The sequence below is a fragment of the Notothenia coriiceps genome, unplaced genomic scaffold, assembly GCF_000735185.1.
Source record: "Notothenia coriiceps isolate Sejong01 unplaced genomic scaffold, NC01 NC01_scaffold00033293, whole genome shotgun sequence".
In the NCBI taxonomy this organism is placed as follows: domain Eukaryota; kingdom Metazoa; phylum Chordata; class Actinopteri; order Perciformes; family Nototheniidae; genus Notothenia; species Notothenia coriiceps.
The window spans coordinates 17,163-41,548 of NW_011365994.1; the positions used below are offsets into that span (position 1 = coordinate 17,163).

The 24,386-nt window shown below is 41.1% G+C and overlaps 1 protein-coding gene across 2 annotated transcripts in view; it reads right to left on the minus strand.

Moving 5' to 3' along the window:
* Positions 1–24,386, minus strand: part of LOC104961436 (growth factor receptor-bound protein 10-like) — a 49,763-nt gene that overhangs the window by 13,049 nt on the left and 12,328 nt on the right. For both annotated transcript variants that reach the window (XM_010789735.1, XM_010789734.1), the window contains exons 3-5: positions 23,425–23,722; positions 21,329–21,473; positions 1,921–2,077 (exon numbers count right to left, since the gene is read on the minus strand). In XM_010789735.1, the coding sequence (XP_010788037.1) occupies positions 1,921–2,077; positions 21,329–21,473; positions 23,425–23,722 (600 nt within the window). The remainder of the gene's footprint in view (positions 1–1,920; positions 2,078–21,328; positions 21,474–23,424; positions 23,723–24,386) is intronic.

Here is a 24,386-nt window from a genome sequence, read left to right on the forward strand (position 1 = left end):
GATGGATGGTGAAATATTAGGCGAGAGTGTTAGGACCTGCACTTTGAATAATGCAAATATATTTTCAAAAAGTTTCCTGAGGTGACAGCACATCAGGCAAGAAAATTATGTTAGTCGTGACAGCAGAATTCCACTTTTTTCCACCATGTCTCTTCCTACAGCATGTACAGTAACAGGAAAACTGCTCTAAATAAAGCTACACCCCCTCCTCTCCCACATCTGTTAAACTGTAAAGACATGAGCACAGGCTCAACTTGTCTTCCATAAGTGCTTTATAATCGCCCTCTCCTCAGGGGGAGGTTGGGTTTTCTAACGTTCAGCTGACCACAGCTTTTCCAACGTACAGTTATACTGCCAAGTCTAATACAAAATCAGCCCGACAGAAACGCAAAACACTCTTCCGTGGTAATGAAGCAACACATAAAAAAGATGCTCTACTCTAGGGATTGATCAAGGGTTTTTAAGACTACTTTTCCTTACAAGCTGGTACAAAGACACCAAGCTCAGTGAGCGCCTCCACTTTCTCAAATATCAAACAGTATTCCTGAATCCATGAAGAATCTACTGTGTAACTTTCTACCCAGTGCTAATGTCAGGCCAACTAAAATGCAACAACTAAATCTGTATAATCAAATGAAATGTTCTGCATAGAAAACGGTTCCTCCTTCCTGAGTATCATGGCTTTGATCTTATTATGCTGCATTAGTCATGAGGTCTGTGTCTGATGCACTGAGGGCTTCTATTTTAAGGAGAGTGGTGATGGTGGTATTGTTGCTCTTGGTCTGAAGAAACTTTGACTTGAAACATGGCCTTTTAAACTCTCCATCAATCTTTTCCATCACCTCTCTGCAGTGTCATTTATAGAACTGGATCGATAGCATTACACCAACTCTGACACTGAAAAAGGCACAAGTCAGCCAAAGGTTTTGATACTATGTTCATCAGTTGCATCGTTTTATCAGTAATGCATCTCCTGATGCATAACCCTAAATGATTACCTTTACTTGAGTATTTCAATGTTTTGGTACTTTTTATTTCTACTCCACTACAACTCAGTGGTAAATCATGTACTTTTACTCCACTACATTTATTGTAGTCCAACACTCTGGTACTGCTTCTTTTACTTAAGTACACAGTCTGAGTACTTCTTCCACCTCTGTAGGAAAGGCTTTCTCCACGTATGGAAATTGTGCCAGAGCAATAACTTTTGGAAATAGATAATTAATTAACATAATTGTTCATGCTGCTTCAAGCATATTATACACCGGAGCCAGAGACTGGATAGGCAACACTCAACTCAGGCAGCTTGCACGTCATATTCACTTTACTCAACTAAAATGTTCTCCTAAATATTAAGTCAGAAAATCATCCGTGCAACCCTGAACCCATGTGCAATGCCTCGTCCACCTTCATAATTTTATCCTCTGCACAGGCAGATTTGACGTTTAACCTACATATTTTTTAATGACAAGCAGCTCAATATTTGTCTCGGATTTTTCCACAAGAAACTGTTTCCCTTCCTTGTATGCTTAATAAAGCACTACTCCATTGACCTTTTACACAGCCATTGTGTTAGACATGATTAGATCACTGGACATTATGGCTCTGCGCATTTTCTGTAAAGCATGTGCATGCACTCGTGCTTGAAAACATGCCTGCGTGAGAATATGCGCCTGTCTTCCCAAGTATGCAGACATGCATACATTTATGTGAGTGCACCTGTGTAAGTCAGTGATTGTATTGCATGTCTCAGCCCACCCAAAAATCCATGATGTGCTGTGTGGGTTTGTGAGAGTTTGTCCATGTTCTTTGTGTGCGTGTGTGTGTGTGTGTGTGTGTGTGTGTGTGTGTGTGTGTGTGTGTGTGTGTGTGTGTGTGTGTGTGTGTGTGTATTTGAGCCAGCAGGGCTCTGCCCCTTACCTAGTCCTAGCAGCGGGTGGTGTTCAACAAGTGCCCAACTGTTGTCGTCCACACAATGGCTTTTATAAACCAGGAGCTGGCACAGGTCCCTGGCTGTCATGTCCGCTGGGATCTCCACCACTTTACCCATGCCGTCTTCACTGAAGATCTTCACAATCTAGGAGGAGAAAAAATAATTTGAGTTAACTTACATTAAGAGGGATCATTTCAAGGAAGTCTGGTAAACTAGAGACGGAGGTGTTTCAAAAATGAAATCTTAAAAAAGGACAAGAATGCTGTCAAACCAGTTATAAGGATGTCCTTGATGTGAGGGAAATGAAGCTTAAGATTAATAAACTGTTACATCTGTCAAGGATACATTTAGCATGAGATGGTTTGAATTTACATTGTTATGGTAACCCCAGAAGGAACTTGCGATAAAGTCATTTAACACAAACCATTTTTTGAACACTCGGCCTAATAGGTGGGTGAAGCCAGCAATTTTCTTCAAACACTAGCACAGTATTTATCATATAGCGTCCCATACAATATAGAATACACAGGCCTGTAATTATAGCACACAATAGAAAAGGACAGACATTCAAAACTATGTAGCAATTGTGGTGTTAGAAATCACAGGCAAGCAGTTCTTATAGCAACTTGTTGGTGTAATATAGAAGCAAATAAAGTGCAGTGCATAACAAGCGTCTGCCCTTGTAAACACAAAGAAGGGCAGTCTACACTGAATGGATACTGTACTGTAGCTTAAGAGGAAGTTAGCATGGTGTTTCTAATTATAGCTTATTGGAAAAGTGTTTCTTTCTTCCAACTTCATAAACACAGGTATATATTTTGAGCCAGTATTAATCCAATCCAGGAATTACAATCATTTTTATTTCAGTTTACATTAATAATACTGACTCAATACATACTCAGATACATATTTAGCAACTACTGACCTGTACACTGATAAACTGTATAGCAACAGTGCATCAGGCTCGGAGTAGGTTACACTCTAAGATCTCATCCGTGTAAGAGACATCAATTTACATCCAGATATATTATTTTATATACTGGGAGCCTTGACTTGTTGGAGATCAAGAAAACATCAAGGAATTATATTTCCCATAACAAATTTAAAGTGGTAAATATTCCTTAATTTCCTTATCTTTGCTTTTCAAAAGAAAACTATATAATCCCATGTCCCACAGAAAACACAAACAGCCTCCCTAACCTGCAGATAAATCCAGCCTTGTTAGCCTACACAGGAATCCAGCCTACTAATCCTACGCATGTCATGTATAATTCCCACATAATATATGACATTACAAAGAAATTCTTTTCCCTTGGAGGGCAAAGAAGAAGCCTGTAGCCTCACAGTTTGTACAAACCAGGCCTGAGGCTCCTAACATATCCAACATGTTCAAGAAGAGAGGCAAAGGAGCCTCAATCATTCAAAACCGCTGTCCTATTTGACGCCTTATTTAAACTGCTCTGCTCACATCTCGAAAAAAGACAAATTGTCTTCAGCCTTTAATGTATTTACACATTCCATGTCTCGCCCCTGGCAGTACTTCAAAGAGAAATGGAAAGAGAGAAGGAGGCAAGGAAAGGCAGAGACACACAGGGAGAGATAAGAGACACAGAAAGAGAGCGGTCTTACCTCGGCCCGCAATAGGCAGCAGTCCGGGGAACACGAAGGCATTTTTGGAGTGAGCCTGGCTCCCCACACACACACACACATATACAAACAGTCACACTCACAGTCACTAATACAAAATCCGTTCAGTTGTGTAGCCCTGTGTCCTCCAGAGATACAGTGGCGACAGATGACAGTTGTGCTACCTGTCACATAGCCTGCAGACAGTCCTTCAGTCTATGTAGGCCGCCGGCTCTGTCTTTCAAAAAAAAAAACTGTCTGTGTGACCTAAAGCTGCAGCTCACAAGACAGACACAGAGACAGTCAGTGATTGGATGGCAGCAGGTACAGTGCTTCCAGTGCCGGTTGAGTCTGACAACTATCTTTCTTTTTCTCTCTCTCTCTCTCCCTCCCTCCCTCCCTCCCTCTCTCTCTCTCTCTCTCTCTCTCTCTCTCCCCCTCACAAAGGGTTACAGCCTCAGCCACGGGTTCCGAGGCACACTGAATCAAACCACACGCTCACCAACCAATCATAAGGCAGCAGCAGGCTGATGTAATCATTCCCACACAGACCTAGACACACACACACACACACACACACACACACACACACACACACACACACACACACACACACACACACACACACACACACACACACACACACACACACACACACACACACACACACACACACACACACACTCTGAGAGGCGCACACACTCCAGCAGACACACAGACGCACAGTCATGGACAGGCAGAGCCAACTTTTTCAGACCTCTTGCAAGCTTCTCTGCTTCAGTTTCTGTGCAGAGCTCTGAGCGAGAGTTTTCATTTGAGAAGGGTGCGGGGCAGTGAGGAGGAGGAGCAGGAAGAGAAAGAAAGGAGAAATTAAGGAGTAAAAAAGTTTCTCTTTGTTGCACTTCTTGTCTCCAAAATGTTCAGAAGTTTTCAAGTGAGGGCTAGTAGGTTTTTTCTTTCTCTTCCATGCTTCTCTTTTCCTCTCCCTCCCTTCCTCCCTCCTTCCCTCCCTCCCTGTGGCTTAACTTTGAACTCCCCAGTCAGATCTCTCTGCCTCTTACAGCAGTAACAAGACTCATTACAGAGCAAATGAAATGAAACAAACCTGGAGCAGCACTTGAGCACTCAGACCTTCTTCTCCTCCCCTGGTGGCAAGCTTCGTGCCAACATTCTTTCTCACTAAAGAACAAAAAACCTGAAGACCTTTGCACATGCACACTCACACAGACCCCCCCCAGCCCTCCTTTTAACTCTGATATTTAATACGGCATCTGAGAGACAAAAGCCTTGACACACCCCGTCTGGGAGAAGCGAGAACAGCTTTACTCTGTCGTTGAAGCAACTTTTTCTTGGTTTTCCTATTTTTTTTCGGAAGAAGGAAGAGTATTTGTACATGTGTGGGTGAGGTGTAATCCAGGAATGAGCACAGTCCCACAGAAGGAAGGAGGAAGTAGTGGTAAAAGTGGTAGCAGTCAAAGAGATACTACTTCATTTACTATAGCGGGAAACTTTGGGGAGGGATGAAGGAAGGGAAAGGGGGAGTCTGTAGCTGGGGGAGGGGAAAGAGAGACAAAAGTGTGTGTGTGTGTGTGTGTGTGTGTGTGTGTGTGTGTGTGTGTGTGTGTGTGTGTGTGTGTGTGTGTGTGTGTCACACACACAGTCACACATGTGAGTGTGTGTATGGGATAGGGAGAAACAGGAAGATGAGAAAAGTGAAGGGAAAAGAGTGGGAAGCAGCAGCAAGAGGGAAAGAGAAAGACTGTCTGGTGACACACTGCAGCAGAATGTGTAGTGTGAATGCTTCCTACTGTTAACTACAGATCTGGCCTGCACAGCTGTCTGTCTCTCCCACCCACCCCCCTCCTGCCACTACACTCACACAGACGCACACCCAAGTGTACGTCACAGTTAGTCAGCCGGAGGGGAAAGCCCCAGGAAGGCTGCACACATCACAAATGCTGCAATACATGTTTTCACAGTTGCTCAACAGGGATAACCCTTAACCCTTTTAACATAAAGTTGAATTGTCAGAAGGTTTTGGAAATCTTTTGATGATTGATGACGATGGGATTGTCATCCCCACAATTTATGTTTTGTCATAGTTGTTTTGGGGCATTCTGGACACTGTCATGTTTTCCATTGATGCATATTAATCAAAACACGTTGTATGACCTGGCCTGGCTTTATTATGACAGGTTTCTATTCAAGAAAATGTCTGCAGGATTATCATAATCCAGAGGTGGGGTCAAACGTTTGTTTTGCCAAAACTGTTGTGTTATATCCAAAGTGAAGTTTCAAGCCCAAAAAGTCTAGCATTACGGGTTCAGTGTGGCGGGGTTTGCAAGTTGTAAGCCAGTGAGGGATCATCATCTTGTCACTGGAATGGCAGCTCTTACTTATTAGTCAGATTAACACTGCAAACAGAAGTGGGATCATGGAGACAAAATGAACCGAAAGTCACATAATGCACTCGCAGTAAAGTGCAGGGAGAACTGAGTATTCGATATTTGAAAAAACTGAAAAGGGTTTGTGAAAAAATACATAATCATAGGAGATAAAGATACACATGGACACCCCCACTGTCTGCCATGTCCAAGCGAAGTCCTGTTTCATTTGATGGATGAGTAGAGACTTATACTTTCCATCCTCGTCTTAAGTGAACAGGGACAGTCAGATCTTTGCACACATGTCAAATGTTATCCCCTATCAGAGGTAAGGCTTTGTGTAAAAAGGAGATACAGTAAGAATAACTTGTTGCAAGTTATGAACAAAACTCAGTGCAAGTATGGTGATAAGAAACACAAGGAGGCTGAGCTAGTGGAGATGCACATCAGGACAGAGTGTAGGAAGCGGAAAGGAAAAGTAGCGTCTGCCAGGAGCAGCATGAATCAGCAGAAAAGTATCTCTTTGAGACATTATTAGAAACACCTCAACTGTGACACTCAGAGATACTGATCAGCTGAGAGTGTACATGGATAAGGCCAATGACTAAGTGTAGATGGATTTAGATGGGAACTGATCTTTCATTAGCTGTGGAACTCGTATCTTGCTGTGTGGCAAAATCATAAGACTGCCTCGTGAGAGGAAGGAATGAGAAAGCAGACAGAGATGAGAGCTGAGTGAACCATTTTAACTGGCCTACTCTAGTTCTTGGTCTTCTACTTAAAGGCAAAGGATATTTTTGTTAGTAAAAATACGAGGTACATTAAAGGCAGGGTAGGTAAGAATGGAGAAACCAGCTCGAGTGCGCTAGAATTTGAAAGTACACAGCCGAAGAAAATCTGCGCCTTCCATCAGACTTCCTTGCAGAGCCCCTCCTCCAACACACACGAACGCGCACATGACCAATGAGGGCACGAGATAAGTTTGTGCACAGATGGAAGGCTGACAGGCAGGTAGGCCATCCAGTTACTTTAGCCGGGCCAGCTCAGATGATTGGTCGTGCTTTTTACAGTACTACGGCTTCCACAGATTACATTTTTTATGTATTTTTTATGTATTTATTGTCAAAGCATTTAATATATTCATTGCTATCGGGATGTTAAGAGCATTCCATGGAATATAACAAAAAGTGTTTCTGAAGTGAATTACCTACCCCACCTTTAAGTAAGATAATATATTGTAAAAGAGAGAAGAAGAAAGAAAAAAGAAAGAAACATAAAGAGAAATAGAAAATGAAAGAAAGAAAGAAGTAAAAAAGAAAGAGAAATTGAAAATGAAAGAAAGAACGAAGTAAAAAGAAAGAGAAATAGAAAATGAAAGAAAGACCCTGATCATGAACTGTATATTATAATGTTGCATACAAAGGAGTAAGTAGTAGTTTTACTTTATTAATCGTTATAAGACTTATACAGGGCCGACAGTACAATGAACTGTATTGGACAAGAGAACAGGTCAGCTCAGTAATAAAGAAAACTAGTTGTAATAAGAGCACTAGTCATATAGAAATTAAACAAGATAAAAAGTAGAAAGAAAGAAAGTCTTTATCTCCAATGTGCTGAAGTGTGTCTTCATTTAGATGGAGGCGCAGAGAGGAACAGGGCCTCTCAACCTCTCTGATGACTCAGGTCTGATAACTGCCCTGTGATGTAATCCCCCAGGGAGAGAATGAACACACACGCACACACACACACACACACACACACACACACACACACACACACACACACAAATTACTATTAACCATTAGGCATATAGAATCCTGCGCACACATCAGGATCCATTTAATGCGGGCAATGTTTTTGAACCAGTTAAACCAGAATAACAGGAAGAAAGTTAGTGATCAAGCATCATGTGGAAAAAAAAAACTCAGGTATTAGGGCTCAATGCTAACTTTTAAAAGTGGCAACCAGGCATCAGCTTTAGGTTGCCAAAACTGAAAATACGGTTGCCATTTTTAGTCACCTTTATTTTAAATAATTAAGATACTATACAGTTATACATCAACTTAATAATGAAAATGTGACACAAAATAATGTTCAAAGGCTTTACAATAAGCAATTAACACAATTATTTGAAACCTAAGTGGTAGTAAACTTGTCCACCCTCAATTGCTGGTATACAAAACACCAGTAGTGCAGCTGTTGTCATGTTCTTCACAGATCCACAAATGAATTGAGCAAGTCACTAGTTCCTTGGTCATCTGTTGTCTCCCTTTCAAATGTGGGTTTTCTTGACCTTTATGCTGATCCCCACCATAGATCCATTGGCCCTTCAGCATTGAAGTCTTGATTGTGGTTCTGTCATTGGCCAGACTAATACATTTCTAATGTTAAATAAATGAAAACCATTCACATTTAAGAATTAGATATTAATTATTAATGCTGTAAATTACCTTTAATATGTGCAACTATATTTAAAATGTGTTACCTTTTTATAGAAGTTATTATATGTGTATGCCAATATTTTCCTATGGTAAACTTTCGTTTTGCACTTTTATTTTGGTAGTAATAAGATCGGGACTCTTATTTTGAAGGAACTTTTACCGGAAGTGAATGAACAACATTCCTCTTTGGTTTTCGTTTGGGCTTTATTAGTTGAATCACTTTGAACATTCTTTTGAGATGCTGACGGGTTGGCCGAACTTTTTACCCCACAGTCAAACAACTTAAAGTGGACCTATCATGCTATTTGAATAATATGGTGTAGGACCATACCTATATAAGGCATATTTATACTTTTTACTTTTCAAAATACCAAACAGATCATGCATTTTAGCCATTCCTCATTTCGCTCAATTTAACATTCTTTGCATGGGCTGATTCTGAGAGAACAACACCATCTACAGGCCTGGCATATGTACTACAGCGTCTCCAGCGCTTTCGAACGACATTGTCCGTGGCTGTCTCCTCCTGATTGGTGGAGTTGGCCGTAGCCGTAGCGCTACTTCTGTGACGTCAAAGAAGTGTTCGAATCTGGATCAGTCTGTATCAGATCCGTTGCAGCCCCTTTTTAAGAGATTTGGGTATGGAGGAAAATAGAGAGGGTTGTGTTTTCTAACACTTGGTGAGTTCCCTGGAACACCGGGGACACATATTCATGTATAAACGACGTACAAAAGTGCATTTTGCATGATAGGTCACCTTTAATTTGCTTCGCCATTTGTTGTAAAACAAACACACGACGCACCACGCACGCGAGTAAACGTGCATCACTTTCTGGCTCTGTAATCACACCAATGCACGTGCAACTTAAGTATCAGGTTCCGACTGGTCACAACAATAATTAAATATCACTCAGTCTTAATACAACAAATAATTAACATTTATCTGTTTTGGGGTGCACATTTAGCTGTTTGCTGTCCTTGTTTCTTTATCTTAAAAACTAGGCCAAGAAGTGGTTGACATTGTTTCTGAATGGTTGCCAATGGCAACCTGGCAACCGTTACTGTCGAGCCCTATTGCCTTTCACAAACTATGCATATGTAAATTCTAACCTGTTTTCGAACTCTACCTTAAATATCGTAGCAACAAAGATAATATTTTCACCCCAGTGCGTAATATTATTAACATTCTTGTTCTTAATTTAGCCTTTAGGCTGTGTACAACTATGGCCTACCCCCAACCAAACCACAGCCCTCAAATGAACCATAACCATTTATAACCTCAATATCTGATTAAAAGGTTTGTTGGTAGCAGCATTCTTAATATTTTGAGCATACTGAAATTAAATCGATTGGTCCCTGGAGAGAAACTTGATTGTACAAGCAGAAATCAGGATAAATCAGGATTAAATAGTTGTTGTTTAGTTTTTTTAAATACAAATGAAAATGGAGTTGAGAAACAGTACATTGTTGATTACTCTAATAGAAACAGCTCACAAGGAAATTTGAGCTATCAGTTAATTGGAAAATCTACGTAAATGTTTACATTTCTTATTCACATTTTCATTTCCGCCTATGCTTTGCCAAGGCCTCACAGTTCCATTGCACAACTATCTACTTGTCTTTCTAAGTAGAGGATTACAATGGGCTTGCTTTTTGGAGGTCATCAGTCTTGCCTAGACAAACCGCTCCAGTTTCAACATTTAGCTATATCTGCTCTGTCTATGTCCGACTAAATCCCTATTGGTGTTGCCAAAAAAGAACTGTAGCCATTGAAAAGCTGATTTGGCTCACACGACCCACCCCTGCTGCATATTCCCATTAACAAGTACTTTCTATAAAGCCCATCAGACTGTAATGTGGTGCTGTGTGTGGTCTCGCCCGCCCTTGGAAACTGATGTCCGGATGATGAGATGGAGACACAAAAACCTGAATTGGCCTCGGACAATTGGCCGTCCCAACTCAGCGCCTGTAGTCAGCAGTGGTGGGAGGCACTAGCCAAGAAAACTCTGCTGACTCATGAGGAAGAGACGGTGAACTGTCCCTTGTCATCCAATTACCGTGTCAAATTAAGTCCCAAGACATTGAGGCCTATCTGGGCTCAGCGAAGCAAAAGAAGGCAGAAAGGGATTTAGTAGGCAGGGGACAGAGGGGGGCGAGGGGGCAGAGAGGAAGGGAGGAATGGTATAGAGAGAGAGAGAGAGAGAGAGAGAGAGAGAAGCATAGGAGGTAAAGACTCCCAGAGCACACTGACAATACAAAGTCATGTATGGTGGCAGACTGCCATCACTGCCACTGTGTAGCCATGCATCAAACCATACGCTGTGTATTGGGGAGATAGTTATCCCACAGAGCTGCTCAGTCTGTAAATAATGGAGTCTTAACAATGACTCAGGGTTTTAAGACTCATCGAAGATTCAAAGTTATTTGAGCTGAGCAAGGTCAAATTCAATTAGAAATGCAGGTCAGGATATTTTAAGACAGACTTTTGGCAAAGCCACAACAAATAATGTATGCATATATTAAGAGTAACAGTCGATTTTTATGCTAGATGTGAGGTTAAATGTCTGGTTTGGTTTTATAGGGCAAAGTATGCTTCTTGGAAAATACCGCTATTTCTTTTTTTTCTCAAAAGTCTATGCTCCAACTTATCTAGCTTTTCTCAACTTCCATTTTCAATGTTCTCGAATCTAGAAAAACCACATCAAGAACTTTGCTCAGTCATCCCTCCACAGCTGGACTGTTATCTTTCTAACTTATTCATGTATCATTTTAATTTCAAAGGATCACTATTTATTAAAATGTTATACATATCCTTGTTATTTAAATGTGCACATGCAGAGTGTACACACACTTCTCAAAGGCCATCTAGACAGGGTTAAGATGATGCAAGAACAATCTCTTCCCCATATATTGAGACTACCTGCTGAGAAACATCCCGCATGGATCCAAATATTTTACCAACAGGAGTAAAAGTGGGGGCGGATGCTTAATTGTGTACCAGGGGCGATTGCCAGGAAACCCCAGGCGGCAAATGTCCTTTCCTGATTTGGAGCCATTGTCCAATTACAGCAGGGGGGCAGAAGCATGGGGCAGGGGAAATGTGATTGGGCAAACAAAGGAGGAAATCAGTGGCATGATCTTGGCAATACACTGGAAGTAGTCCACTGGTTGTACGGCAAGTTGACCAAAACTACCGAACTACAAGATATATTGTATTGCTTAAATGTACATGTTATACTTTATTTAAAACGTTCAGATTGCAGAAAAATATCAATGTACTCATAAGTAAACCATTGTAATAATGATGTGATAATTAAGCTATTTATTCAATTATATCAATATTAGAGGTAAAACCAATAAGATGAAGAGAAAGAAACATTTTTATGAAGTGAAAAACCTCTACAGGTCCTTGTGTCACATGAGTCTACAGTCAACTACAAACAATCATTTCTCATTCAAAGGAAAAACAGTATGTGCCTCAGATCCGTACAAACTGTCCCAAACAACACAGAGTATCCTCTTGAGATGCCAAGATCACAGCGCCACAGTTGTGTCTGTCTCTCTCTCCCCCTTTCTTTCCTCTAAAACAAATCCCATTATCTGAGCTCTTTGTATCAGGTCTCCAAAATCCTGTTTAGGCTATAAAAAACAGTAATTCAATATCAGCACTTTGAAGACTAATTGTCAAAAGGTACATCTGTAACATCATTACTGTATATTCTCCTCCTTTTATGTGTGCCCTGTTTTTAGGCCTCAAATAAAAAATGGCACGTCCGTGATACTGATGTTTTATAATATTTAAGCAAGTAGAAAAAACATGTTTAAGCAGGAAAATAGAATAATTATTTTCCCATTTGTCTTCTGACTCTTTTGATTATTACCGTGAACTTTCTCTTGATATAATATCAACACAAAAGCACTATCAAAGTTATAAAAAGGGTGAACATTTTAACAGCAGATAATATATATTTTGCTGTGTTAAGTCCTGGGTGAGCCATACATTCATAAATCTAAATATCACTTTTTTTAACAGCTTTTAAATTCTTCATTCTCTATTCTTCTTTTTTGCCTCTTTCTTCCCATCTTTCGCAGCAGCAGCCTCAGAAATCCGAGCTGTCCTACTTTCCCGAGAAAGAGGGGGATAGAGAGAGGGAGATGCAGTCTCCATGACCTACATGAGTCCAGCAGCTCTGTTCAGCTTTGGCCAGATGAAATGCCTACAGGCAGCAACACATTGCTCTCTTTGTGAAACACATGGGCACACATTTACCTTAACGCATGCGTATACACCTATATCCAATATTCACGCACATATTGGTGGGCAAACTCACAATCTGGTGCTCGAAAAGGGGTCACTTGTGTTGCCAAAAAACATGTGAGCAAAGTTTGTCAGGCTTACCTAATGGGCCAAAGAGTTTTTAAATCAATATTGTTTTGCATTGTCAGTGGTTTGCCCAGGGTAGCTAAATGCAAAATAACACACACCTGATACTCTGAGCATCTCAAATACAGAGATGGAGGAGAGAGCTTACGCCATCAGGGATCCCCATTAGCTGCAGGAGTAATGGGATCCTGCTCTATTAGCCGGGTGAAAATTGTGGCTTCTAATCTTACACTGCCTGCCTTCTGGGACACAGAGTGAGGGATGGACCATTAAAGGTGCATCATGGCCTGTATCTGGGTGGTCCATTCAGGTTCCTATGGAAGACATTTATTTAGCTGAATTCAATACAGAAATGAATTACGTAGGATATTAATAATTAACAATTTTTTTATATTCAAGGCTGGTACTTTCATACCATTACCTCATTGAACAATTGAAAAGGCTCTGAAAAGGATTCCCTCATTCATCTATAACTAATACATGAGCTGTGATGACATCATTTGATGCTGGGTTAAAACGACCTGATGTACGTTGATATCTAGAGCAGGGGTTTTCAAAGTGTGGGAAGGTGAGCCTCCCCTCAGAGAACATAAGAACAGCCGCGCCCCCCTCCAAATTATTATTGCTATTATTATTATTATTGTTGTTGTTGCTATAATGCAGGGGTATTCAATTGCATTTCAAAGAGGTCCAGTAAGAGAAAATGTTGTTAAATGCTCTGTTTTCGCAGTCTGTACCTTTCTCTTTTTTTGAGCACGCCATTTGAAATGACTCTGACTGTTTCTCTCCTCTTGTCTCGTCTCTGTGTGTGTGTTTGAATCTTTATATATACAGTCTATGGTTTGAATCTACCGTGCTGACTCACTGACTGCACCGATTTGATTGGCTGACTAGCGTCACCTCCTTAAAACATTAAACAATAACTTTTTAAAACCTTTTTATCTCAATGTTTTAAACATTTTTAACATTTTCAACATCGTGGATAAATTCTTATATGCTCCCGGCAATACACTGAACGTCAACTTTGCCTCCTTATTACACTCACCCCTACTTTAGTGGGAACAATGAGTCTGCGTCTTTGATGAGCACATGCGGATGATGCGGGGATGCAATGTAGACAGGAATAAACACTTTTATCCGGTCAAAGATATCGGACAGATAGGCCAACATTACAACCCAGCTCATGTACTCATGAGAACTTCCTCGCGCAAATCACACAAGCGAGTGAGGACCTTGCCCCGGGACAGCCACTGGACCTCGGAGTGCAGCAGCAGCTGTTGGAAGTGAGCGCCCATCTCATTGCAGAGGATGGACAAGAGACGGGCATTCTTGGCGACTAAAGTTAGCTGAAGTTAACTAGCTAGATTTAATTGTTTCTCGCTATTTTTTTCTCATGCTGCGCCATGCGTTGTTGTTAGTTGAGTCGCAAAGACACAGTGCCTGACATGGCCAATATTTTTGAATAGCTTAGTTCACTGCAATCCAATACTTTGTCTTGTCCTTAATTTAAAACATGGTTATTCTTGAAGGGAAATGTATGGCAGATGATGTTTAATATTTATGTAAGGCTGTATTTGCTCTTATATGCGGCAATGTCTTTTTAATGTCTCAATGCTTCCTCTGTGCTTGTATTATGTAGCAGCCTAGAGCAAAATGCACTTTACCATGCCTGTTAGAAACCAATTGTTGAGTATGTTAGAAGTGCCAACATAGGTTTTTATGCATTTACAGCTTTGTTTTTATTCTTATAAACTGATGCTTTTTCATTGGCCCGGAGCCATCATATGGTGTTTAACACATGCCATTTTCTGGTACAGACTAGGCGAGGATGTTAGCTGCAGAAAGCTTAGTCGCAATTAAACTGACCCATTTTACTCATAGGAAGGGTGTAAATTAAGTCATCATATAATAGGAAACCAACAATTTGTGTCTATGTATAAAGGATACTTCTTCAAGAGTCCGCAACTAAATAAATTCCTATAAGAAAACAAATTCCCCTTAACCACAAACGTCTTTATGCATGAACTATGCGATGGTAATCTTTTCCCAAGTGGCTTAGTCCTTTGCCAACTTTAAAGTCCTAGTTATCCAAACTGAACCACTACTCAGGCTAATTATGCCCTACCTTAATATTCAACAGCAGGCCATCTGTATGTGTGTGTCTGTTTGTGTGTGAATGTGTGGCAGTGGCAGGCCGAGGCATGTTTCCATTTAGCAACAGGGGATAAATATGTCCGTGACACATGAGATGTTCCAGACTTGACCACAATCTGCCTTTCTCTTCTCCAGGTAACATTTGCTCAACAGCAGTCAAACTATTTGTATTTCACAGCACCCAATGCTGCAAATCCTCTCAAGTCACTCAATGCAATGTGTGCATATGGTGAGATGCATGAGTCTGCTTGAGAAGGAGAAAGAGAGCAGGGACATGTGTGTGCTGACAAAGGGTCACTGTGCTGCCTGCATGCTCGCTTTACCTCTGCAACAAAGAGTATCAAATAACATGAAAGTGTTGTCTGTTTGCGTTTGTGTGAGGGAGAGAGTTGTGTGTGTGTAAATGCCTTGTGTGTGTATGGTTTCAGAGACTAGATATAATATTAGGAACACGGAGGCCAGCAGGCAGGCATGGATCAAATATACACACATGGGTGCATGCATGCACAAGCTCAATAAAACATTCAGTTTGAGTGCATTATTTATATTCCCATCAGTTACAAATGATCACAATTACATAAACAATCCCAGTGGCATAAACATTGCAAATTACACACACACACTTGCATACAAAACATATTAACGTGACTAGCTGCTGTGATTACGCAATAGTGTCTGTGTGTTCTGTGTTTCACTTTAAGATCCTTTTAAAAGTACGCCGGCTGCACGAAGAGTGACCCAGCAGATTTCTGGCGCTGCGTCACCTTTGATCTCAGCACAGTGCGGCCTGCTGAACACATCAGTGCTACAATGAGAAGCAGAACACACACACATAAACAAACTGCCTAAAGCTATGACAGATGCACACACGTGCTTGTAAAGACACACATGCATACATTAAGATCACGCTTCCACACACACAAAACTAGACCGCTTCACAAACACACCCTTACTTTTCAATACACACGCTCGTGCACACGCCCACAGACGTTCCCACACACCGGGGCCAACAGTTTGGGAATCGACAGCATTCCAATCTGCTTTTCCGTTTACAGTGGAAAGATCTGCCCTTTGACCCGGAGTATTTCCAGCATTGAGGAAGGAGGCAGCCAAGGAATGCCATGATTCTGAGAGAGAGGAGGGGTGGATTGATGCCCATCATTTATATACCGGGTGTTTCTTGTTTGAATCCTATCGCCTTCTTTCCAGCAACTTGAAGGGCTGCTTTAAGTTTAGAAGGTTCATATTTTACTCAACCTTCAGGTGTTACTTGGAAATACAGTGACGTCACTTTTTAGCAGCTAGAAAAACTGAATGTGTTTGTTTCTCACATGATGGTAGAAAACCAAAATAGAGCAAAAAAGTGATTATTAAACTCATATTCATCAAGTGTACACACTCATCAAAATGCTAAAGTTGCTCTGCGTCTGCATGTTGTTCTCTCATGTGAAAATAAGCCGTTGTTTGCCATATAACTTTGGAGTGACTTTTGAGGATGATGAGGATGACTGCTGCGGGTTTAATATACATTTTAAGAGAATAACTCGCATTTTTCACACTGTGGGTGGGAAGCATACATTAACTAGGAATGATTTGAAAATATCTAATGTAATAGTTTGGCGACTTCATGCTTCACCAACTTTTTCCAGCTGCTGAGGGGCTATAAGTAAGAGTGTATGCAACATTGATATTCTGCAGCACATTAGAAGTCACAATTATCATATTTTAGAGTATTTTCAGCCGCTTGAACGGCGCAAAGATGCATTGGGAGAAATGATGGTGTCCTTTACTGCACCACGATATCTTTGTTGCTTGGTCCGGTCCATAGTGAGTTAATGAAAAAAGCAAGTAGTCCTACTTTTTATACAAAGCGTACTACATGTGCAGTGTGAGGGGAACCTAAGAGTAATGAATTTCAGCACATTGAAACACAGGACGCATGATTTCTTATTCACGCTTATAAGGAGGCAGATAACAACATCAGCTCATTATCTAAATGTTAACTTGATACTGTGAAACTTTTGAGATGAGTAGGTGTCACAGCTTTGAAGTCGCCTGGAGTAGCAGTCATCCAGAGAGAAAGGGAGGTGAGGAAAAGTGAGATGAGGTGAATAACTGATAAGTATCTTCCTTAGAGCAAAATGTTAATGATGCCTTCAGGGATACTGTAGATCAGCAGATTCAGAGAATACATTCAGACTATAAAAAAGACAGAAAAGGAAACTAAGTACAACTCAACAAGTAATATCCCTTTGCAAAAAACACATTTAAAATACAGTTAACAAAGAAAAATGAACTACAGCTGTTACCATTATAGCAAAAACAAATATGTAAGGCTGTGTGTAGGCGTCTAAAAATGTATTCCACATGTTTAAATGTGATCTAAAGTAAGTGTGTGCAGCACATGTGTATATTTATTTGTTTCACAACATGAATGGGAGAAGCACAGAGTCAATGCAAATATAGCAGTATAACTATCATCACATACTGAATATATGCCGCACGTGTTGCTCCCTTCATTCAATCTAATGCCATAAATAGATGCAATATAACTTAATCATTTCTTAAAATTTGAAAACACGCATGCAATATTGGAATTACCCTAAACATTGTATGCAATGTACTTAGCTGTCTCCTCCTGAAGATTAATAATTTTGTTATTCTCAAACAGAAGATATAGAAAGCAGTAGGACGTTATTATGAAACAAGACACGATGCTGGCACGGAGCAGAAGCGGCTCATTTGCTAACACGATTAGTGCCAAACCAACCTTCGTGCACTGCTCGTCTGGCACCAGGCTCTATTTTAGGCGTCTTACTTCATAATGTGTGAATAAGTATTCTAGTGAGCTAATTTATGACAGGACACTGTGCACTTCCTAAGATCAACAGAAATGTTGACTGAACTAAACCTTTGGAGTTAAAGGACAAAGGGTCGACGGATGACTGAGGAACATTTGTGAAAGACAGAGAGATACACACTGAAATACAGTCCAAGAGACACAGAGATAGGCGGACCAATATAAAGATAATGAAACACAGACTGGAGAGGCAGAGACAGGGTTGTGGGGATCCGGCCATACCATTGAGCACAGTGAGCTACAGGGCTTCCAGTCCAAGTACAGTAAATCCTTCAAATCTGGCAACCCAGTGATCAAATCCGTGTTCCCATACTAGAATGACTGGGGTAAGCTATGGGAACAGAGTGTCCAAGTAAGTAAACAACAGCACTCTCTATTGCACCACTGAGGACAGACTGTCAAGGAACTAGACTGAGAAAATTAATGGATATACTAGCTATAACTGCCTTGCATTCAGGGCTTCTTATAGGTTTTTCCATTGCACGACATGGATTACACAGGCCAAGCTAGGAGAATCTTTTTAAGTGTAGCTTGGTTGTAATACCAGTTGGCTCTATATGGAATGTATGGAGTTTTAGAAATTAAGCCCATATTTAGTTTGTAGTAATCCTTTAGTGGGCACAGGAAGTCAGTATTTTGAAGGATATTGCCCATCTGTGCACACTTTCACACATAACACAATGGACTAGTGCCAGTGTTCATGGCAGCTTCCTTGTTCAATGTTCTTAATCATCCTGCAACTCCAAAATTAACTACCGGTAATTGCGTATACTCTGATGATCCTTGTATCTTTGATACATCATTGATGATGCACTTCAGAACAGCTCAAATAATAACTTTGGCACTCGGCAGAACTGCATTACATAACATTGCACTACCATTTGTTTATATTTATTTCAAATCACTGGGCAAACTTTTTCTGTATTACAGAGTTTCCCCTTTAGGAATGTACAGCTAAAGGACAAACTGGGAGAAGGAGGGGAAATGGGAAAAGACAGGAGCGAGAGGAAAGTGAGGTAATTGGGAGTCGTATGGCCATGTCAAACAGCTTGCCCAGAGATTCCTGACAGCCCAGCGCTGCGTCCTCATGTCTCCTGCACAGAGGCCAAGGAGTGAGGTAAGGAGGAACAGAGGGACAGAGGTATGAGAGTCAGAAAGTGCCTGGGGGTTGGAGAGTTCTGTAAACTAAACAGAGAAACTCCTCACCAGCAGGCTGGCTGGAGGATTTGAGGGCAGGGAGAGGGCTAAATAAAGACAGACAGACAATGACAGATGTGAACGGATGATAATCAGCACAAAACAGAGCACATTGGGAACAACTGTCATGATTTAGAGGTCTTTCACTGTGGGTGGACGGTGAATGATTGACCTGCTCACCAACTCACTTGTTAAACTAAACAGACCACCACCAACCCCTGAAGGGAGGAATATGTGTTTGCAAGAAAGCAGTGTTACCACTGTTCTACATGCCTCAGGGGCTGGACCCAAATGCACATGTCTGTGATGAGAAAAAAAGGTGCTGAATTGAATTTCCACTGAAGAACAACCACAGTGAGACATTCTTTCCATTTCCATCAACAATGGATAGACAGAGCCAATGCTGTAAATAGCTTAAAGACCTCACAGAGACAAACATGCCTCTAAAAAACAAGAACATCATATACATTGTGGCTGAATGCACAGCACACTCACAAAACTTTACATGAGTGTGAACACAGGGTGTGCAAAGAGAACACACAAAGAGAATTACATTTTCCACGGCTCTTTCTCTTAATCATCGTTTATGTTGCGAAAGTTTGGTAGTCCATGCCATACAAAACGGATTCAAACTTAGTTTTTTCAGCAACGGTATACCTTTGCAGCCATGTGTAGATTTGAGTACATTCTGAGCATATGTCAGTGTATCAACAGATGGGAAACACCCTTGTTACACTTCACGTGAATTCCTATTCTCTAATATGGCTGATAAAACAAATAACTTATTCAAACTCAAATCCCCAAAAATTGTGCAAACAATCTCATTATATTATGGAAAGTAATGGAGTGTGGGTTCACGTACATTTGAGTTCTCCCCTCAAAAGCCAAAAATAAACCGTAAATGTTACATTCAAAGTAATCCAGGGAGAACAATAAATTATCATTTTTATGTGAGGTTAAAATGTGCATGTCAATAAACAGATCTAGTAGTCCCTTCAGGGGCACGAACAGCACAGAAATACTTTACCTCCACTGCTAATCTCCAACTCCCCTGCACCTCCTTTAATCCCCCACTCCACTTCCTGGTTTAAAATGCACTCTTAACGAGCCGTCTGGGAATTCAAAAACCAACAATATTCCCGCCCCGAACAGGTCACCCAGCCAAATAAATTGGTTTCGGAATATTTACCAGACACGCCTTTTTTACTTATATAGAGTCAAAGTTATGTAACAGCTAATAATTCAGTGCAGAACTCATAACCCTTTAGTAAGGTATTCATCTTTGACCTTTTCATCGTATGAACTGAGATTTACCATCCAGTGTTGAATGTGTGCCACAGCTTGTGATTCAAGCCTGTGACATTCCCACAGAGAAATAAATACCTTAGCTCATGAAGACTTAAGTTATTTCTAATCTTGAAATACTCTGGTAATTCAGAGCCACAACTTCCCATCTCTTAAAGCATTTACTGGATGCGAGGGATTTATCTCTTCATCTTGTCATTTATGTGCTGACTTAGTAAGTCGTATTAAAGTCAGACTTAACTGGAACTGCTTTCTGATCTCGCACCATAACAGCCATGACCAGAACAGGCCAGGATCACAGTCAGGGAGAGTATTTATGAGAAGTAGTCCGCCCTCACATTACCGTAACATGGTATGTTACTGTAAGCAGCATAGGCTGGCCCCATGTGAAGATCATTAGCAGTGACGATGGGGGACTCCGACTTCCAGGAATAGACAGACCAGTCTCTAAATCTTTATCAACACATGAACTCACAAATGCAAACAGGCTCACAGAAATGCAGCCATGTGTGCAGGTACACACTGACACACACACACTGACACACACACACTGACACACACACACACACACACACACACACACACACACACACACACACACACACACACACACACACACACACACACACACACACACACAGCAGCACCACGCTATCACATGCAAGCAATCAGCATGCTTCGGATGAGCAAAACATGGGGCAGATGTAGAGCGTGGAACATTCCTAAACGCTTAGTCCAACACACTTGACTAATAAACACAGCTGATTTACATTATTCAAATACAGCATAGTTCAAAACAAATATCTTGAATCACCAGTCTCAGTTATATAAGCAAATCCGCTAATGTCTCACATCCTGTTATTCTGACATGGTCTCCCATATTGTATGAAAACAGTGTCTAGTATCAAGTTCAACCACACCATATTATAACGCCTTGTAAAATATGAAACCCAAAAGAGGCCTGCTGGGAAAATTAAACCTTAATTAATTCCTGGAAAGTTTCTGAAAAGTTTCTACAGCGTGTTTTAGTGGGGTTGGACTTACATATATGCCAATGGAGGGTTCTCCTGGAGGTAGAGAGCCGGGGCTGAGTTCTGGGGAGCTGGTTGGACTGCAGAGCTCGGGGAAGGGGTTCGGGATGGCAGGGAGAGAGGACGTCCTCAGCTGCTGCTCCTGTTCCTGCAACCTCCTGATGGACACAACACAGAGGGACGTTGATACCGTGTTCAAACATACTTTTAGCATTAGCGTGTGTTCACTAATAAAACGATGAACGGAAGTTTAGGGTTGTGACCTAAAACAGCCCTCCCGAAAAGTGAGATGGGAGAACTTTGAAATGAGAGCCGCTGACACATGTGAAATATGTGCGCAAGAGAGCGCCGGAATAAATAAAGCTTTGCTGTGCAGTATCCAGGCTCATGTCTGTTTCCATCTGATCTACCCATAATGACTGTCTCCCAGCAAGTGGAAATCACTGACCCCCGCAGTGTGCCTGCTAATTTCCTGCAATATTCATCACACATCAATATTAAATCACGACATCACTTTAAATCAGTTTTTAAATTAGGCACATACAGTACAGTAAAGCTCACAGCCTGGGAGAGGAAGGAGGATTTGACAGCTGATCTAACTTTGACAGCTGATCCAACCCTAACTTTTTAAGGATTCACTCAAGCAAGTTTGTAAAATTCTATCTAGACAGCTAGCTCAGAGAATCACTGTGGAAGACGCTTTTCTCTTAGTCTCTTTCTCCGTCAAACTGTCTCTCTGTAGAAAGCAGCGAGTTCAAAAGGGAACGGGCCTTTTGATGTTGTCCCATCTGAGCTTGAGAACAGGGTTATTCGGAGGTCAGCCCTGAATAATAAGAACTTCAGAGCCTGAGTGTGTGTGTGTTTGAAAGAGAGAGAGAGCTCATAAGACAGAAGACACCATTACCTGATCAGCCCTCCTCTGTTCCTCTCATATACTCCAAAGGCGAATAATAGGAGCTGACACCAGCTCTGCTGTGGATGCCTTTGTGTTTGTGTGCACTAAACGCATGCATCCATCCATACTTATGGGGACTTAGTGTGTGAGTGTGAGTGAGCAATCCTACTTTTCAACGCATACAATAACAGCCTTAGGGAGAAAATGGGTTAGTATTCTTCAAATTGAGAGAGACATTTGTACTTGATACTCAAATAAATGAGATTTTTTACCTTTCTCCTCCTACTGGTGTAGTTTGAGACAAAGAGGGAGTGACAAGGAGGAACGGGTCATTCAAAGGCTACAGACTTGGAGCGGGGAGGAAACGTTATGCCCAATTATTGGGAAGGTGGAGAGGAATGATAGTGTGGAGTGAGAGGATGTATGAAGCTGGAAGGAGTTAGCTTTAAGTTTGGTGCCATACTTCTGAGTGCATGTTTGAAGTCTTAATTACATTTTTAACTGCTGGTATATGTGCATGGTTAGCTCCAAGCGTCTTTAATTCTAATGGCGCCTGAGATGCGTTTGATGTCACTGTGAAACACCTGAGGAGAGCAAACACTTTCCTGAGGAAAGATTTATGAAAAAATACATTCAACAAAGGCTGAGCCAATTTAATATTATTTATTATTTAATATGTTTATTATAATTAATTGATTGGTTCCATATGAATAACCAATTCATTTAGTTTGATAAATTGTTTATTGGCTGCTTTACATGAAATAAAAACTTAGCTAAAAATCGCGTTACACTTTTTTGTCAAGTTTCAAGGACAAAACATTTTTGCACTTATTATCACAAGTGTTTCTGTTGCATCAAAAGCAACACAAGTTTAGGTATGAAACCGTTGGATGCAAGGAAAATGTATGTCTTGCTCAAGAGCACTTTGTCTTTCAAAACCTGATTGACAGACCCTGTTCGTGTCATACCAACATTCATGTGGAAGCACCTTATTATTCTATGATGCTGGTTTTTAGCTATGGTGCTTTGAAGGACACTCACTATGCCGTTCTGCAGACAAAAAGAATGTACGTACATTTTCTTGCATTCAAATTTAGATCTGTTCATCAAAGTAGTCTGGTGCCTGCTAGGCAACCAATCCAACTATTAGCTGTAAAAGTGGGCAAATAAATATTAAGAAAATGTATACCTGCGTTTACTCCAGAAGCACGTACCTGACAGCGAGGATGTGCATGGGTTGTGACCGCCTGAGGCTGGATTGTGGGGAGTCTGCAGACGACGAAGAAGAGGAGGGCGGCTCTGGGGAGATGTGGCTTAGAGCAAGTGAGTGTTGACCCTGCCGAGGCTGGTTGTGTTGCACGTGATTGTGATGGTGCTGTTGGTGTGAGGAAGAGGTCTGTCCATTGTGCAGTAGTGGGGTTGACTCTGTCTGCTGACCACTGCAGGTGGAGTACAGGCTCTCCAGCGAAGAGTTCATATCATTCACCAGGGCCTCCAAATCGACATCATCGTCTGGAGGAGATATATAGAAAGGGAACACATTAGTAAATAATGTTAAAAGTAAGGACATAGTGGAGCAGAATACACAACACTAAAGCTTGGCAGAAAATCAAAACCGAAAGGCAATAAAACATAATAAAAAAGGAAAAATGAAATTCCTCTAAGCTTTCTGTTTTGGTTTCAAATAGTTGAGGCACACACTAAAACTAAGAAAGTCCCTGGATATTGTTGGGACTTTCCCTTTCTATTTTAGTTTCTCTATCATTTCATTGTGGCCGGATTCCAACCCTTGACCTTACTTTGTTGCACTACCTTGATTCTGAGTAATACTGAAAAGAAAAAGAAAAAACTGACAGGCACAGAACACAAGAGCTCACACACACACACACACCCAATCAGAAGAAGTATCTTGACTACGAACATTGTGCTCCTCTGTGAGCCAAATCTCCAGGGATAACAGGAACAAGCTCCAACCTGCCCCTAACACTTTTCAACTCTCACCGCTGGGGTTCACAGCGAAGGCACAGTAAGCATCTGCTTCGACTTCACAGCATGTTTTAAATATTGTGCTTTTAAAAGGTCTTAAAAAACTGGATTATTTTCAGAGGTGGAATCTATCCTCAAAGCCCCTGTGAAAACCTCTAGGCTCATTTAAATTCATGAAGAGAATTCTTCC